This window comes from Dendropsophus ebraccatus, chromosome 2 (genome assembly GCF_027789765.1).
Source record: "Dendropsophus ebraccatus isolate aDenEbr1 chromosome 2, aDenEbr1.pat, whole genome shotgun sequence".
Taxonomy (NCBI): domain Eukaryota; kingdom Metazoa; phylum Chordata; class Amphibia; order Anura; family Hylidae; genus Dendropsophus; species Dendropsophus ebraccatus.
This window is the reverse complement of record NC_091455.1, coordinates 117,734,413-117,753,191: the sequence shown is the minus strand read 5'-3', so window position 1 is coordinate 117,753,191 and position 18,779 is coordinate 117,734,413. Positions and strand designations below refer to the sequence as shown.

At 43.2% G+C, this 18,779-nt stretch overlaps 1 protein-coding gene across 2 annotated transcripts in view; it reads right to left on the bottom strand.

Annotated features, from left to right (window-relative positions):
* Positions 1-18,779, bottom strand: part of CTNNAL1 (catenin alpha like 1) — a 155,551-nt gene that overhangs the window by 43,343 nt on the left and 93,429 nt on the right. For both annotated transcript variants that reach the window (XM_069958155.1, XM_069958156.1), the window contains exons 4-7: positions 12,177-12,296; positions 7,622-7,711; positions 5,725-5,895; positions 3,504-3,704 (exon numbers count right to left, since the gene is read on the bottom strand). In XM_069958155.1, the coding sequence (XP_069814256.1) occupies positions 3,504-3,704; positions 5,725-5,895; positions 7,622-7,711; positions 12,177-12,296 (582 nt within the window). The remainder of the gene's footprint in view (positions 1-3,503; positions 3,705-5,724; positions 5,896-7,621; positions 7,712-12,176; positions 12,297-18,779) is intronic.

Here is an 18,779-nt window from a genome sequence, read left to right as displayed (position 1 = left end):
TCAAATATCATAACCACAAAATTCCATCAAAAAGGTTATCCAGAGCTAGAAAAACATGAATGCTCTTCTCCAGAAACAGAAGCACTCTTGTTGTCAGTTTGGTATGAGATTTGCAGCTTAGTTCAATTGAAGTTAAAGGGGTTATCCACCATATACAAAAACATGGCCACTTTCTTTTAGAGACAACACGACTCTGGTCTCCAGTTAAGGTGCAGTTTGCACTTAAGCTCCATTAACTTCAATGGAACTGAGCAGCAAAACCCCGCCCAAAATGGAGACAAGAGTGGGGCTGTCTTTGGAAGATAGTGGCCATGTTTTTGTAGTGCTGGATTAACTCTTTAATGAAGCTGAAATGCAATACCACACACAACCCCCTGGAGACAGATGTGGTGCTGTTTTTGTAAGAAAGTGACTTTACTTTTTCTTATCCTAGATAACCCCTTTAAAGGGAACCTGTCAGCTGTAATTCAGGTTCCAAGCTGCTGACACGGTTAGATAGACACAGATTACCTTTCTAATATCCATCTCTACTGTCAGAATGCAGAAACATGCTTTTATTACCTGGTACAAAAGCTATCCCAAGCTCCTGAAAATCTGCAAGCAAGAATGTCCTTTCTTTTCACCGTCCACCGTGAAGGGTGATTCAGGTTTGGGAGGGGGCATAAGGAGGTGTTACAGCTTGCTATACTTTAGGAGCTTGGGAAAGCCTCTTAACAGTGTCAGCAGTTTGGAACCTGAATTGTATCTGACAGATTCTCTTTAAGCCCCCAATCTATCTATGCTAGGATTTTAAGGGGTTAATTAAGATAAAATGTTAAGAGTGCCACAGTAAAAGCATGCACTTAGTCTGACCCTGGACCTAAAAAGTTTCCACCATTAAAAAAATATTTATTGCCAAAGAAACAGAACTCTTGCTGGCAACAAGCCGGCATCTTTAAAAACAGGAAATTGGCAAAACTGGTATTGTATTTTGAGTACAATTCAAAGTACTGCATGACCCAAATGTGCTCCTATGCCTCAGCCTTTTGTTTTCCTAATGCACATTATGATGATGGGCTTGCAATCTGCTACTAAAGTGTCACAGACCATAACTTGTTTCACGCTAGCTACCAAATTGCTTTCATATGGTAATAGAACTGGTCACCCCTGATTGATGGCAGGATGAGCAAACTAAACTGCACCACTAAGCTATGGAAACAAAGACATACTCATACAGCAATGTCAAGACAATGGACCAAGGCAAAACTTTCCTTTCTAAAAGTCCTTTAGAATTCAGACAGCATTGCTTGCTGCTGCTTACGCAACAGTCTGCAGCCGCTTATAGAGTTGAAAGCGCACAGCCAGACTGACATCCAGAACAGTAAGTGGTAACATTATGTAATACACAACACCACATTATTTACGTAAATATACATGTTAGCAATAAGGCTCAATGTGTCCAGGGTCTACAGAATTCATTGTCAGTAAGCAATAGGCAGCCTAAAATATCAGATGAAAAATTAGATTTTCTCATGGGAATTGAATATTTTCTCTCAAATTGAATTCTCTTATGAAGCAAATTCTTAGCAGTTTGCACACTGGGCTTAGTTGTATGTAATTTATTATAATTGAAACTAGTGTATGGTAGGAACCAGTATTACAAAGTGTTCTTTACAAATATTTGTGTACTTTTGTATTTCCATTTTTAGAAATATAATGACTGCTCTATGTGAAATACTGGCAGAAGTAGGGATCTGCAGATTCGAAAGACAGGGCAGCATAGAGTAGAAAATGCATTTGTCCCTGGGCAACGTTAAACAAGGGACAACTTCTCAGAAAAGGTGGGAAGATAAAGAAAGCAGGAGAATATTTAATATTTCCATAAAACTGTACTCAGACATGATTCTGGTGGAAACCTTCAACATGAACACACACACAGGCAATGTTTGATTAAATGCATGAGAAAAACTAAAAATGGGATAGGACTGTTTGAGGTTAGACAAAAAAGGCAGCACTCTTGTCCTTTGGTTGTGTCTGGAATCACAGCGCAGCCTCATCTTAAGTGTGACGAATTGGGGTATAAAGGGGGTCTCCCAGTGAGGAGCCATAAGGGCGGTCTCTGCAAACACGACTGTGCATTTGTGGGAAATTTTTCCATCAGGAGGCGGTGGGGGCCAGTATTGTATGGGAATATTGCCCCTCAGGTAAAGGCTGGGCTGTAATGGCTGCTGAGAAGGGAGGGGGTAAGCGAGCCAGAGGGCTGTGTGTAGAAAAAAAGGGGAATTAGCATGTGGAGCGAAATACCTGGGGGAGGGAGGGGGCAAGTCAGGGAAAGAAGGAGGGCGTGAGTCATGGTCATAAAGGGCAGGTAACTGGGTCAGAGACAAAGACAAGTTTTCAGATCCCTCCCACCAACCCCTTTTATTCTTGCTGTATGGTTATGCAATTGTCATTGTATTATGTAAAAGGTTGTCGATCCAGGGATTTATTCAGGAGTCGAAAAGGATTTTTTTTTCCTGTAATGGGGCAAATTGGCACTGGCCTCATGACGGTTTTTCGACTTCCTCTGGTTCAACAGATTAGGGTTATACTGTTGGTGGAAATTCCTTCTCAACCTTAATACCTACGCGACTATTGATGTGAGGCGGAAATCACAGTTCTTTATCCAGGGTTATGGCGATCGAACCAGGGGCCTCCTGGATGAAGGGTCGTGATTAGCCTCAGGCCTACCCACTTGTGCCTTAGGGTATAAACCCACACACCGTATATGCAGCAGATATGCAACAAATACGCAGCAGATTTGTTGGTACAGATTTGATGCTGTGTTCAGTTATTTAGATCTAATCTGCTGCGATTTTGCTGCGAGTTTGCTGCGTATCGCAGCAGTAAATACGCTGCATATACGGTGTGTGGGTTTATACCCTAAATGTTGCAAATAAAATGCAGCAGACCCTGCAAAATGTCCGCTAAACTGTTGTGTTTATGGTTAATGGGCTTTTGGGTAGCTTTGGGAATGGGGTTAGCAGGTTAAAGGGGTTATCCAGCGCTACAATAACATGGCCACTTTTCCCCCTACAGTAGTCTCCAGTTCAGGTGCAGTTTGCAATTAAGCTCCATTTACTTCAATAGAACAGAGTTTCAAAACCCCACCCAAACTGGAGACAACAGTAGGGGGAAAGTGGCCATGTTCTGTAGCGCTGGATAACCCCTTTAACCCCTAAAACTTAGCGATAAGCGCAACTCACTTATGCTCAAATCCAGTCGTTTGGCATCAGAGTACCAGTGGCTTACCCAAAACTACATAAAACATTGCTTTCCAGAGAGGTGGTCATCTACAGCAAGGTGGTGAGTATGCAAAGTACATGATGCATCCAAAAATCCCTTACAGATTCAGTTCCAAATAAGAGGTCATTTTTTAAAGAAGAGGTTTCTCTGTACAACATTTTCGAGATGAACAGTAAAGATGAGGTAGAAAAAGAATTTTTCAGAATATAAAAAGAATTACTTTGTTAAAAAGCTCTTACAGCTTGCATCCACACTGAAACCAGCTGTTCTAGCTCCATCTTGGCTTGGTTAGACAATTCCAGAATATGTTCTCTATTCTCATGGCTAGTATAGGCAGAGTCTGTGAAGTCCTCTGTATGTTCCAAGATAACTTCTAACATAGTGGATAGATTCTCCTTTGAGAGGAAATATAGGTTCTCTCTAAGTCCTTCAACTTTACCCTAGAAGAGAAATATAGAGACACTGTAAACATATAAGGGAGAAACATTGACAATACCTTTCCTTCTCTCTGTCAAGTGTAGTACTTTTTTTTATAATGTGTAATTCTGACATTGTCTGCCATCTTGGTCATCTGAGTAGCAGAAGGGACTCCCTGTACTTGCCAATATTTAATCATGTCAGGGCTGTGGCCCTACAATCTAAAAAGTTGCAAGTAAGCAGGCTCAATTCCTAGGTTGTCAAAGATCCACAATATTAAATCCAAGGCAGCACTTTTAACACCATTTCACCTTGATATAGGGCACATCTTAAGTTGGAAGTGCTGCCTTGGATTACTTCAATGTACAGGCTGTCCCACCACCCCTAAAGTGTCAATGTTGTTTTGCAAAACTTTTGACATGTCAGAGACATGTCAAAAGTTTTGATCGTTCCGAGTCAGAGTGTTCACACCCATACCGATCGGGAGAGCAAGTGGGGAGAGGACTACATTCCAGCACGTCTTCGCTTCGCTTTTTATTAAAAAAGACAAAAAAAAGAAGGGAGCTGTCCTCTCTCCACTCATTCTTCCGATCAGTACAGGTGTGAACACTGGCTCGGACCAATTAAAACCTCTCACATGTCTCTATGACATGTGAAAAGTAGGAGTGACTGCTTCCCTCTCTTTTTTTCTGAAAAAAATATTGAGCTCTCTCTAAGATAAAAATCAAAAAACAAACACCAGAATCTGCATCTGTAGAGGTCCAAAAATAAACTGCCCAAAGAGTCTGTTGAGTGTTGACATTACCTTGGAAGCCCCAGGCACAATACAGTGGCGTAGCTATGACCCAGCCCCCCCCCCCTCCATAAATCCCTATTGTGACCGCAAGCATTGTTTGGCTTGCGGTCAGAAGAGCAGGCTCGTGCAGGCCCCCAGTTGATGCACGGCTGCCGGAAGTGTCCCGTCCTATCCCCAGCAGCATGTGCATCAGCAAACTCCCTATGCGATTGGGGCCCTGACTTCCGGTACAGGAAGTGCACGTAAGAAAGATTCCCTGTGCCGGAAGTCGCAGCCCCGGCGCATAGGGAGTGGCTACATGCAGAGGGGGGGAGGCATCTATAAGGGGTGGGGGAAGAGGGGGCCATCTATAAGGGGGTGGGGGGAGAGGAGAAGGGGCCAATACAGATGTGCAGTTTGTAGAGAGATGAGGATGGTGCCAGAGTGAGAAGCATAATATGTCTGTCTGGCAGATTCTGTGGATTCGTGGCTCGGAGTTCTCATAATGGCCCAGGGCAGAAGAAGAAGAAAATGAAAAGGGAGGAACTCTGATCAGAGAAGACGCCCCCTGTGAGTCACTAAATATATCTGCACTGTAATTTATATAATGTATGGAACCTGTGTAGAGCTGCGTCCACCTTTATATGACTGCATGAGGTGATCGTGATATGTGTACTGTGGATTATTCAGTAGCAGCGGTGGTTTTAGTCAGTATGTGGTGTTAATATTTGTTACTTTTATCTGGTACGGTGTTTTAATGGTCTTAGTATACTGGATTTGGTCAGTAACAATATGGTGGAGATGGTAGTGGTTGTGGTGTGGCAGTACTATTTCCCCCTTGTATACTGGTATTATTGGTAATATTGGTCTCAGTATACAGGATTTGGTCAGTAACAGTATGGCGGTAATATGTATGGTGATAATATTTTCTCTTCCTATATGCTGGTGTTATTGGTAACATCTGTCTTGCGGTACATACACACAATATATATATATATATATATATATATATATATATATATATATATATATATATATATATATATATATAAACACACATACATATATACACCAGTAGCATTGGTCATGAAAGAAGGGGGGTGCCCAAGTTGACCTCTCGCACCAGGGCCCAGGAGACATTGGCTACACCCCTGGCACAATATAAGCACTAGTAGGGAAAAGATATACCTGTACTTTAAGAATGAAAGATAACAGTAATCCACAAAACCTGTAAGAAAATTGCTATTTGCACAATGATATAGTCTCACCTTAAAATCCCTAATTCCAGTGTAGATACTGACGGGTGCAATTTCGGTGTCTCCACTGGGTCGTGAGTCGGTAACAATTTCAATTACCTGCTCTAATGCCAATCTCATTCTTTGGAAGACTCCTTCCTTATTAATACGTGCCGACTCACAATCAGGATGCCTTAGACAAGTCTAAGGAGAAATAAAATTTACAGGTTAGAGTTATAAGAAACCTATCCTACCTTGGGAGCAAACTATGTTCTTTAAAAATGATATGGTTTCTTGTCTATCTAAGGCCCTGTTCACAGCAACATTTTCCTCTACATTTACCAGGTACATCTGGAAGGCACCCAATGTTCCTTTTGGCCTCCTTCTGACTTGTAAACTCCAGATTACTGGGAAAAAAAAACTAAGTATGGAATAGCCAGGTAAAGTTTGCTATTTCATACTTAAAGGGGTAGTGCGGCGTTTAACTTTTATACAACTTTGTAATGTGTGTTATTTAAGTGAATGGCCCCCTTCCCCGTGTTCCCCCCACCCAGGAAGTGTTGGTGCATTATACTTACGTTTTCGCTGTCGACCCCGGCCGCCACGCCTTACGAACAAGTATAATGCACCAACACTTCCGGGGTGGGGGGAACACGGGGAAGAGGGCCATTTACTTAAATAATACACATTACAGACTTGTATAACTTTGTAATGTGTGTTAGTGAATAAAAGTTTAACGCCGCAATACCTTTTTAAGGGTTCTTAAGAAATGTGTCCATTAAATGAAAGCCATGTTAACAGTGATGGATGACATTTAATGAACTTGAACTTCTAGAGACAGATATGCGGGGACCCCCTTCCTCGCCTGCACATTTTAAGCTACCCCCAAAGTGGTGGTACTGCAGACATCTACCGAACACACCTATAACATTTTGTGACAGGTGGCTAGCAGCAGTACCACCACTCTGCAGGGATCTTGGAAGGAGGTAAGGAAGACTTGGTAGCTTCCCTGGGTAAGCTCCAATTATGTCACTGTCAATCTATGGACAGTGACATCACTTGCGCTTCCCTATGACTTTTTTTTCAAAACATTTTAGTTAGTTTAGTTAGTGATATAACCAAGTAGAATACGACAGAAGTCACTGAAGATGTCAGTTGTCAAGGTCAGGCTGTCAAACAAGCTATAACCATAGTTTTCAAAAGACGTATTAACACGTCAAACTGGGAGATCTCTTCTTCTATTGGAGCTGCCTTAACATGACTGGGTGTAGTTGCTGGGGAGCAGCACACATTTTCCCCATGAAATGCAGCAATACACAGCAGCCGAAGAATTAAATGATACAATCATAAAAAACATAGTTGTGCCTAGGAATCTAGGAGATCTAGGGTGAAGAAACGTTAAAATTATTTTAAATAAAAACTATAAAATTGCGCTCAAAAGGTGTAGACCATCTTTAAAATGTAAAATGTACCTGTCATGTCAAATCAGCAGACATTTCCTCTGTTAACATGAAAGTTTGGGTCTCCATGGCTACGGACACCCTGTGGGACCAAAATTAAAGCAACCGCCATTGGATCCCATCAGATTAACAAGGAATATCTCAGCTGATCTGACAGCGGGCCATCATAACAGGTACACTATAAGGAATGACCACCATTAAGAAATGCACAGATACAAGAACACCACAAAATAAAGACTGCTGAAGGTAATGTTGCAGTAACCATTTCACCTTTGCCGTGAATAATTATTAAGAAGTTGGACGTAACATTTCATAGATGTTACAGACAAAATTCTTATTTATCTTAATGCTATACTGGATAAGTGTTTTCCCCTTGATTTAGAAAAAAAAAATAGTGGCCTTGCAAATTTTTAGCTGCAATACCTATACAAGAACACTGTGTGCTAAGTTGATAAATATAGTAATCTTACCTTGGAAGCTGTGAGCAGCATCATGGTACATTTCTCTAGCACAGCTCTTGCAGCAGCCATACTGGCCTTTTTCTTTTCGCTCTTCAAGTCCTTGAAAATTATTTTATTGAAAGCATTATTATTTGACCACTGAATACTTTGGAAACATTTTAATGTTTTATTAAAGTTGCAGCTATTGTGCAGAAATGGCTATATTAGCGAGTTTGTTCTTTAAGAACTGTATGATAGAAGAATCTAGTATTTTCCATAGAATATTAACACCAAGCATAATTTCTTACATCTCTGCATTGTGTTGTTCCTATAGCTCCTCCTTGAAATAGATGAATGACAACTATTACCTTTATCACTGGGGATTTTTACTCTCTAATGGTCTAATTAGTGATTGACACACTATTGAGAGGGAAGCCAGCACCGACCTGTCAGTTCACTGCTCGCTTCCTGTGCTATTACACGCACAGACAGTGAGCAGGGTGCTGCCTGCCGGAGGGGCCCATTGAAGTCAGTGGCAGTCTGCTGTAGCCGCTCCTATTACACGGAGCAATGAGCAGCAGACCATCACTGTTAAGATTGGGCTGTTTCAACATGTTGAAAGACCAAAAAGCCGTAATTTAATTTGCGCTATTACACCAAAAGAATATCAACCAGAATGGCTGGTAATCAGCCAATTACGGACAATAAAGATTTGGTGTAATAGGGCGTTTACAGACATGGGAAATGAGTCTTTAGTGTTAACAATGAAAAAATAAGAAATAATTACAATAATATCCAATATATACAAGTGTCCTACTCCCACTAAAAACACTAATGCCAAATTTTAAAGGGAAGCTGTCACCCCCCGTGACGGGGAGAAGGCTGCCTGACCCCCTGCTAAAGCGCCAGATACTTACCCCATCTCGCCAAGTCCCGGGACGGAGATATCCTTGTTGGAAGCCCGGCTCGCTGCATAGATAAGTCCGATGCCCATAGAGAATAAATGGAGCCGTCATTCTCTATGGGCATTGGACTCATCTCCGCAGCGCGTGTCCCAGGCTTCCGACAAGGATATCCCCGTCCCTGGGACCGGCTCCAGGAGCGGAACTTGGCAAGATGGGGTAAGTATCTGGGGCTCTAGCAGGGGGTCGGGCGGCCTTCACCCTGGCACTGGAGGGGTGACAGGTTCCCGTCAAATATGCCAATATCATCTCATCACATAAATTCACTAAGATTGAACCTGACTGATCAGATTCATAGATCGATATAGTTTGGGGAACCATTCTAAATTCCAGTGCCACTTGTTCATAACAATTAAAAAAAGAGAAGTGAAGATACAGAAGAAACTGCAATGATACTTGGCCTAAAAAAACAAAAGCAAAAAAAACAAACAAAAAAAAAAAACAACAAACATTCGGGTTCATCCTCTCTTCTTGCACTGTGTATGCCATTTCAGGGATTAAAATAAAAGCAAAGTGAGTGCACTGCTGAGTGCAGATGATACTTTTCTGTTTTTCTCATTGTTGCTAAGCACCACTACAGTTTGTTGCAAGCAACAGATACTCACTTCTGCCTTATTGTGCACAGGCAACACTCAGTGTTTGCTTAAAGGGGTTATCCAGAGCTGCAAAAACATGGACACCACCCTTGCACCACTCTTATCTCCAGTTCAGGTGTGGTTTGCAATTAAGTTCTATTTACTTTAATGGAACTAAATGCCAAACCCCACCCAATCTGGAGACAAGAATGGTGCAAAAGTGTCCATGTTTTTGTACCACTGGATAACCCCTTTAGGGTACCTTCACACCTACCGGATCCACAGCGGATCTCATTTCTGCAGATTCGAAGCGAGAACCGCTGCGGATCCGGTACCATTCACCCCTATGATAGCACATATTCGCAGCGGGATTAACATCCCCCTGTGTATATGTGCTTTAACCCCTCGCTGTCCGCAGACCCGCCGCCGCATTAGCCCATCCTCAGCTGCATCCCCCCCATCCCCTGCCGCATCCAGCAGCCCGCATCCCCGGCCGCATCCTGCAGCCTGCTGCCGAGAGCATAAAGTACCTGCTCCGCTGCTGCAGTGAGGCTCCAGACTCTGGTCCCGCTAATGAGCGGGACCGAAGCCGGGAGCCTCACTGCAGCCGCGCCGCCGAGCAGGTACTTTATGCTCCTGGCGGTGGGCTGCAGGATGCGGCCAGGGATAGGGGATGCGGGCTGCTGGATGCGTCCGGAGATGGCGGATGCGGACGAGGATGGGCTAATGCGGCGGCGTGGCTCCAGACAGCGAGGGGTTACAGCACATTCACAGCAGGATGTTAATCCCGCTGCGAATATGTGCTATCATAGGGTTGAATGGTACCGGATCCGCAGCGGTTCTCGTTTCGAATCCGCAGAAGTGAGATCCGCTGTGGATCCGGTAGGTGTGAAGGCACCCATAAAGGGGTATTCCCCCCAAGAGCTAAAAAATGAAATGCCTCCAAGCTGGTCTTACTCACCAAGTCCCCCTGAGTATTTTGAGCCGTCTCCCGTCTTTCTGGCTGCTGTCGTTCCAGAGTTACACTTTTTTCTAAAAGATGGTCTATATGCAAGATAGGAAACTACATTTCCCATCATGCAATGCTTCTGCCTGGAGATGGCGATGTAGCAGGGCTGAGATGGCGATGTAGCAGGGCTGAGATGGCGATGTAGCAGGGCTGAGATGGCGATGTAGCAGGGCTGAGATGGCGATGTAGCAGGGCTGAGATGGCGATGTAGCAGGGCTGAGATGGCGATGTAGCAGCAGAGGAGCACTGTGGGCGTCCAGGGGTGAGGGGGATGCAGGTGGCCACAGGTGAGTTCGCAGGGGGGGGGAGGTGGGACTGGGGGGCCACACGCACAGGAGTGCCGTGGGCGGCAACCTGGACAGCTGGGGGGGGGGGGGCCCACAGTGTATGTGCGGCCGTCGGGTGAGCTGCCGGGGACGGGGACAGACTGGGCACGCTACAAAGTGGCGCCGGGTGAGCTGCGGGGGACCACACAGACCGCAGGCACGGGTGGCCCCCGGCAGACCTGGGGGGCTGCACGCACAGGAGTGCCGTGTGCTGCGGGCTGTCACTGGGACAGCTGGCGGGACAGCACAGAGTGCCTTTGTGTTTGACGTTGGGTGAGCTGCCGGGATGGGGACAGACTATGGCCACACTCCGGAGCGGCGCGGGCGGACGCCGGGAGAGCTGCAGGAGGAGGACACAGACCGTGGGCACGGGCGGCCACCAACAGACCTGGGGGGCTGCACGCACAGGATACATATTACTGGTGAGCTCCAGGGCGAGGGGGGGTGGCGGCACAGTTGGGTGAATGGGTTTATACAGTGAGGGGTGCTGCTGTCAGAAACGCAGAGAGAGATCAGCTGCAGCTGTGAGCGTCTCAGTGTCCTCCATCACTTCAGTGAGACGAGTTAGAAGCACTATCCCAGCCCATTGAAGAGACTGAGGACACGTGATGCCGTCTCGGAGGGTGCGGGCCAGGAGCAGAGAGCGTGTCGGGTTGGACTGAGAGCTGATGATTCTGTGCATTCCGTGGGGGTGAACGCATCTAGATTAACAGCAAAACTGTGCAGAATCCATAATAACTTGATATTGGAAAGATGGAAAGCTAGGGGTGGGCAATGTATTAATGCAAAAATAATTTTTTTGGGGGGGGGGAATACCCCTTTAAATAGCATTCTATGAAGCGGTTTGATGATGGTGCCAACTATTCCTCTCTATATTGTGTGATATACCCTTTTAGCACTGTGTTACGTTATGGTAATACAGCTTTAGGCTGCGTTCACACTACGTATATTTCAGTCAGTATATGTATATTTCAGTCAGTATATTTCAGTCAGTATTGCAACCAAAACCAGGAGTGGATTAAAAACACAGAAAGGATCTGTTCAGACAATGGTGTAATTGAGTGGATGGCCGCCATTTAATGGCAAATATTTGCTGTTATTTTAGAACAACGGCTGTTATATTGAAATAATGGCCGTTATTTACTGTTATATGGCGGCCATCTACTCAATTTCACCATTGTGTGAACAGATCCTTTTTGTGTTTTTAATCCACTCCTGGTTTTGGTTGCAATACTGACTGAAATATACTGACTGAAATATACGTAGTGTGAACGCAGCCCCCGTGTGGATCATCATCTCATGGTCCTGAAAGGCTATAGAATATAATTTTATTGCATGCCATGGATGCTTACAATTTAAAACAGACCAGCTACTAGCCGTACTAGCTTTGAGCTTGTATATACGAAGGTACAGTACCTGTGTTCATTCCACCAGAAACCTCTCCATCTTCCCCTGAAAACCCAAGTTGAAATCCTATTTGGTTTACATTATTTTTATTTTAGATTGGTCTTCAGGAGGTAATAGGCGGCACAGATTGAATAATATACAAATGCGAACTGTACAGTAAAAAGTATATAACATTTTAATTAAAAGCTAACTGTAAATCTGTTTTATTTGCAAAAGTAATGTAAATGCAAAAAAATATTGTCTCAGATTTCAGCCCACAGATTTTTAATTCACCCTCACATCAAGTGTAAACCGGTTCTTACATACATTTTGTCGATCTCCAGTAAGGTGGGCAAACTCTACCATTTCATTTCCAAACTGACTGAATATCTGAACAAATTCTTGAAAGCTGTTTACTTTCTCAAGATGCTCCATGGTTGCAAGAACCTGAAAGAAAACAAGAGGATTTTATTTTGTACTAATATAATCTCCTATTTGCATCATGTCACCTGTCAAAGCTTTTAGTGGCGAACATTTTATAGAATATCATCTAATTCACCACTTGTTCTTATAATAATGACTGGCTTCCAATATAATAGCAATATCAGCATCAGTATTAGAAGTATCCTATTCGGTGCTCAGGGTCAGTGGTGTACCCAGAGATCAAATGGAGCATCCAGAGTGCTATGGTGTCACGGACATCAGCAGTCTCAGAAGGATGTGGATAAGAAAGTTCTTATAATGTACTGTGGGGAAAAAAAAGTATTTGGTCAGTCACCAATAGTGCAAGTTCCACCACTTAAAAAGATGAGAGAGGCCTGTGTAATTGACACCATATGGAGACCTCAACTATGGGAGACAAAATGAGAAAACAAATCCAGAAAAACACATCTGATTTTGTAAGAATTTATTTGCAAATTATGGTGGAAAATAAGTATTTGGTCAGTAACAAAATTTCATCTCAATACTTTGTTATATATCCTTTGTTGGCAATGACAGAGGTCAAACGTTTTCTGTAAGTTTTTACAAGGTTGGCACACACTGTTGTTGGTATGCTGGCCCATTCCTCCATGCAGATCTCCTCTAGAGCAGTGATGTTTTGGGGCTGTCGCTTGGCAACACGGACTTTCAACTCCCTCCAAAGGTTTTCTAAAGGGTTGAGATCTGGAGACTCGCTAGGCCACTCCAGGACCTTAAAATGCTTCTTACGAAGCCACTCCTTCGTTGCCCCCGCGGTGTGCTTTGGATCATTGTCATGTTCAAAGACCCAGCCACGTTTCATCTTCAATGCCCTTGCTGATGGAAGGAGGTTTGCACTCAAAATCTCACGCTACATGGCCCCATTCATTCTTTCATGTACCAGGATCAGTCGTCCTGGCCCCTTTGCAGAGAAACAGGCCCAAAGCATGATGTTTTCACCCCCATGCTTTACAGTATATATGGTGTTTGATGGATGCAACTCCATATTCTTTTTCCTCCAAACATGACAAGTTGTGTTTCTACCAAACAGTTCCACTTTGGTTTCATCAGACCATAGGACATTCTCCCAATACTCTTCTGGATCATCCAAATGCTCTCTAGCTTCAGACGGGCCCGGACATGTAGTGGCTTAAGCGGTGGGACACGTCTGGCACTGCAGGATCTGAGTCCCTGGCGGCGTAGTGTGTTACTGATGGTAGGCTTTGTTACATTGATCCCAGCTCTCTGCAGTTTATTCACTAGTTCCCACCACGTGGTTCTGGGATTTTTGCTCACCGTTCTTGTGATTATTTTGACCCCACGGGATGAGATTTTGCGTGGAGCCCCAGATCGAAGGAGATTATCAGTGGTCTTGTAGGTCTTCCATTTTCTTATTATTGCTCCCACAGTTGATTTCTTCACTCCAAGCTGGTTGCCTATTGCAGATTCAGTCTTCCCAGCCTGGTGCAGGGCTACAATTTTGTTTCTTGTGTCCTTTGACAGCTCTTTGGTCTTCACCATAGTGGAGTTTGGAGTCTGACTGTTTGAGGGTGTGCACAGGTGTCTTTTTATACTGATAAGTTTAAACAGGTGCCATTACTACAGGTAATAAGTGGAGGAAAGAGGAGACTCTTAACCTCTTAAGGACATATGACGTACCCCTACGTCATATGTCCTCACTTGCACTTCAAAGCGGGGCCGCGCGGCGGCCCCGCTTTGAAGTGCCGCGATCCCGGGTGCCGCGAGTAGCCCGGGACCGCTGCTATTAGCGGGCACAGTCTGATCGCCGTGCCCGCTAATTAGCTAATCGGAGGCAGCTGTCAAAGTTGACAGCTGCCTCCGATTACCGGAGGCAACGTTTCCCTGGGGTCTAGTGGGGGAGATCGCTCCTCCGGGACCTTGTCCCGGAGGAGCGATCTCCGTTACTGATGCCGGCCGGGGACGCGTCCAAGATGGAGCCGTCCTCGGCTCGGCACTCGTTCGTTTTCGGCTGCAGCAGCCGAAAGCAAACGAGTGCCGATCTCATGGATCTCTGCAGCATATCTATGCTGCAGAGATCTCAATGAGAGATCCAAGTGTATATACTAGAAGTCCCCCAGGGGGGCTTCTAGTATATGTGTAAAAAAAAAAAAAAAAAAAAAAAAAAAAAAAAAAAAAAAAGTGTTGTTTATAGTAAAAAAGCCCCCTCCCCTAATAAAAGTCTGAATCACCCCCCTTTTCCCAGGTTTTAAATAAAAGTAAACAAATAAATAAATAAACATGTTTGCTATCGCCGCGTGCGTAATCGCCCAAACTATTAATCACCTTCCTGATCTCGTACGGTAAACGGCGTCAGCGCAAAAAAACCCCAAATTGCAAAATTGCGCATTTTTGGTCGCATCAAATCCAGAAAAAATTTAATAAAAAGCGATCAAAAAGACGTATATGGGCAATCAAAGTACCGATAGAAAGATCACATCATGGCGCAAAAAATGACACCTCGCACAGCCCCATAGACCAAAGGATAAAAGCGCTATAAGCCTGGGAATGGAGAGATTTTAAGGAACGTATATTGGTTAACGGTTTGAATTTTTTATAGGCCATCAGATACAATATAAGTTATACATGTTATATATCGTTTTAATCGTAACAACTTGAGGAACATGCATAACAAGTCAGTTTTACCCCAGGGCGAATGGCGTAAAAACACATTTCCCCCAAATAAAAGAAATGCTTTTTTTTTTTCAATTTCACCACACTTTGAATTTTTTTCTGGTTTCGCAGTGTACTTTATGCAAAACTTCAGCCTATAATTGCAAAGTACAATAAGTGACGCAAAAAATAAGGGGTCATGTGGGTTTCTAGGTGGAAAAATGCAAGTGCTATGACCTTTTAAACACAAGGAGGAAAAACCGAAAACGTAAAAACGAAAATGGGCCCCGTCCTTAAAGGGTTAAAGACTACGTTACAGGTCTGTGAGAGCCAGAAATCTTGATTGTTTGTAGATGACCAAATACTTATTTTCCACCATAATTTGCAAATAAATTCTTACAAAATCAGACAATGTGATTTTCGGGATTTGTTTTCTCATTTTGTCTCCCATAGTCGAGGTCTACCTATGATGTAAATTACAGACGCCTCTCATCTTTTTAAGTGGGAGAACTTGCACTATTGGTGAAGAACTAAATACTTTTTTTCCCCACTGTAGTCTCAATAACTTCGAGACTATAATAAAAACTTTCTTATCCACATCCTTCTGAGCTGATCTATGTTTGTGACACCATTAAACAAAGTACCGTCAAGCCTATGGGCACTATGATTCTCTAATTCGTACTCTCATATCCAGCAGCTACCATCAATAGTCCAGCTGGGTAACGTCCAGAGATTATAAAGGATAACCCTGGCTTTTGTTCTCAATGAAACAGCATACATACCTGACTATAGACCAGAGATGCTGCCTAAAACTGGCTTATTGTAAATGAAAGCAATAAAAGATAGAATCAGATATACAGTACTATATGCCACATGAAGAATAACTAACATACATTAGGGCAACAATACATAAGCCTGACTAAAAGTGACAGACCCATTCTTCATCAGTAGCACTGTTTCTTTGCTGAAGTGGCAGTCAAACAATTAAAGGGGTTTTCTGCTTTAGAAAATATTCTCAAATACCATATTAAGAAAATGTGAGTTAACAGACTTAGTACTTTATTTGCTACATCAGAGTATGCCTAGCACGAACGATTCTTTCTAAGAAGGAAACAACATATGCATTTCTTACATGAAAAAGCGTACTGTTGGCACTATGTAATGCTGTACTGATCACAGGGGCTTTTAATAGTGCGGCACCCAGCAATCAACCTATTGTCACAGGACCTGCCAAATAGAAATGGATCACTTCTATAAGAAGCATCCCCATCTCATGAAGCGATTTTAAGCTACTAACAGTGGTGGTTTGACCTCTGACTCCACTGATGTTAAAAGAGGTACTACATTCAAATATAGTATTATACATTATTATGCTCCGACCCCTTCCTGACCGCCGTGGGATTTTTACATTTGGCCAGAGTACCCCTTTGAGAACAAAAAGGGCCGTGGCACCGATTTAGCACTGTACCCTTTAATGAGCCCAAATGTCCCTGCGGCCTATAAAGTAATGTCATACCCTAGAAATAAGGCATCAACAGAAAAAGCTGATCAGCTGTTGATTTCTTTTCTTTTAGGATAGCTGTATGTTTATCCGAGGTAAATTCACATTTACTTACTACGGATTTACCAACCACATGTGCTGGAAGTTTGTCCCAAGCATGTTCTATTTCAGTAAAATATTTTCTCATGTTGGTTCTGATCTTTCCCCTTAGCTAATCTCAGACTGTGCCCCTAGCTCTTGTGTTAAACCTCATTTTGCCCCTTAACATATTTAAAAGTTTTGATCATGTCCCAACTTTCCATTCTTTCCTCCAGACTATACAGATTTCACTCTAAGTTTCTCCTCATGAGCTTTATGCTTCAGACTGTCCACCAATTGTGGACCAGTTCTATTTTATCAATACCTTTTTGTAGGCGAGTTCTCCATTATTCAAGTTATGGTCTCACTAGAGCTCTATGAAGTAGGATCCCAATCTTCCTAGTGGTTTTACCACTAGCTATACAGCCCAGCAATCGATTAGCTTTCTCTACCACCTGGCTGCACTGATGACATAATCCTTCTCTTCTAAAGCCTTCTATAACACAACTGTCACTCACGCCTCCTTGTGTTTAAAAGGCCATAGGACTTGCATCTTTTCACCTAGAAACCCACATGAGCCCTTATTTTTTGCGTCACTAATTTTACTTTGCAAACGCAGACTTAATTTTTGCATAAAATATGCTGCAAAACCAGAAAAAAAAATTATGAGCGCTGTAAAATTGACAAATAAACGCAAATATTTTTCTCTGGGCGGTTTTCGTTTTTAAGCTGGTTGTCCTATAGAAAAGCTGACATGTTATACATGTTTCTCACGTCGGTACGATTAAAACAATATTCAACTTGCATAACTTATATTTGATGGCTTTTAAAAAATAAAACCTTCTACATCAAAAAAAAAACGTTCCCTAAAATTGCTCTGTTCCCATGCTTTTAACGCTTTTATCCTTTGGTCTATGGGGCTGATTGAGGTGTCATTTTTGGCACCATGATGTGTTCTTTCTATCGGTACCTTGATTGTGTATATGCGACTTTTTGCTTTATGCTTTTTATTACAATGTTTCTGGATTTGATGTGACCAAAAATTACACAGGTCTTTGCGCTTACGCCGTATACTGTGCAAGATCAGGAATGTGATAAATTATGAGTTTGCACGATTACGCACGCGGCGTACCAAACATTTATTTTATTAATGGAAACACTTTTTTTCTTTCACTTTAATTTGAAGTCCCCCTGGGGGACTTCTAATACAGCTACAGTGATCTCTCATAGAGATCAATGCAGCTGTATAACACAGCGCCGATCCATGAGATCTGTGCTTTACTGCTTTGGCCTGCTGCAGGCCAATACAATAGAATACAGAGTCGGGATCAGCGTCATTACATCGCTGAGGCCCGGTCCGGTAAGCTGAACGGATTCCCCCTCCGCAATCGCATCGGGGGGGGGGGGGGGCGGTGCTGGGGGGAATCCGCCACTAGACACCAGGGATGGGCTGCATTTAACACTGTTAGATGCAGCTGTCATGTTTGACAGCTGCATCCAACGGTGTTAATTAGCTGATCGCGGCAGTTCAGAGCAGGGTTGCGGCGCGGCCTTGCTCTGAACTCCTCTTGCGGACATATGACGTACGGGTACGGCATATGTCCCTAAGAGGTTAAAAAGCTATGTATCGCCTTCTGGGCCCACCCCAGCATAAGTGGCCATGAGGTAGACAGGGTGCAACATAAATGTTTGGCATTCGTTGATTTATTACTATATTTGTAATGTTCGTCATCTTCACTTCTTTCGTTTTCCCGATTTTAACTATATCTCTTCACCCCTATAGTCCAAAATGTACAGGTGAACTGTTTCTGTGGAAATCAACTCAAATATTTATATTAAGGGTACAAACCCACACACCGTATACGCAGCAGACACACAACAAATACGCAGCAGATTTGATGGTTTAGATTTGATGCTGTGTTCAGTTATTTAGATCTAATCTGCTGTGTATTTGCTGCGTATCGCAGCAGTAAATACGCTGCGTATACGGTGTGTGGGTTTATACCCTTAAATACACTTATCTGCAACCATATCTGACACAGATCTGACTTGGTAGGAGAAAAAGGGTGTTCCTGGTTTGGGACATACAGTATTAACATTTTGAAGAATATATTTCAATTTGTTACTCTCCTGCCCTCCGAAGTTTTTTCCTCTCCCATAACCAGATGTTTATGAACTTTGGTCGCAAAAGCAAAGGGGCAAGCACACTCCCCACACCCACATATCATATATTACAAAACAAAAGGAGTCATATGCTATTG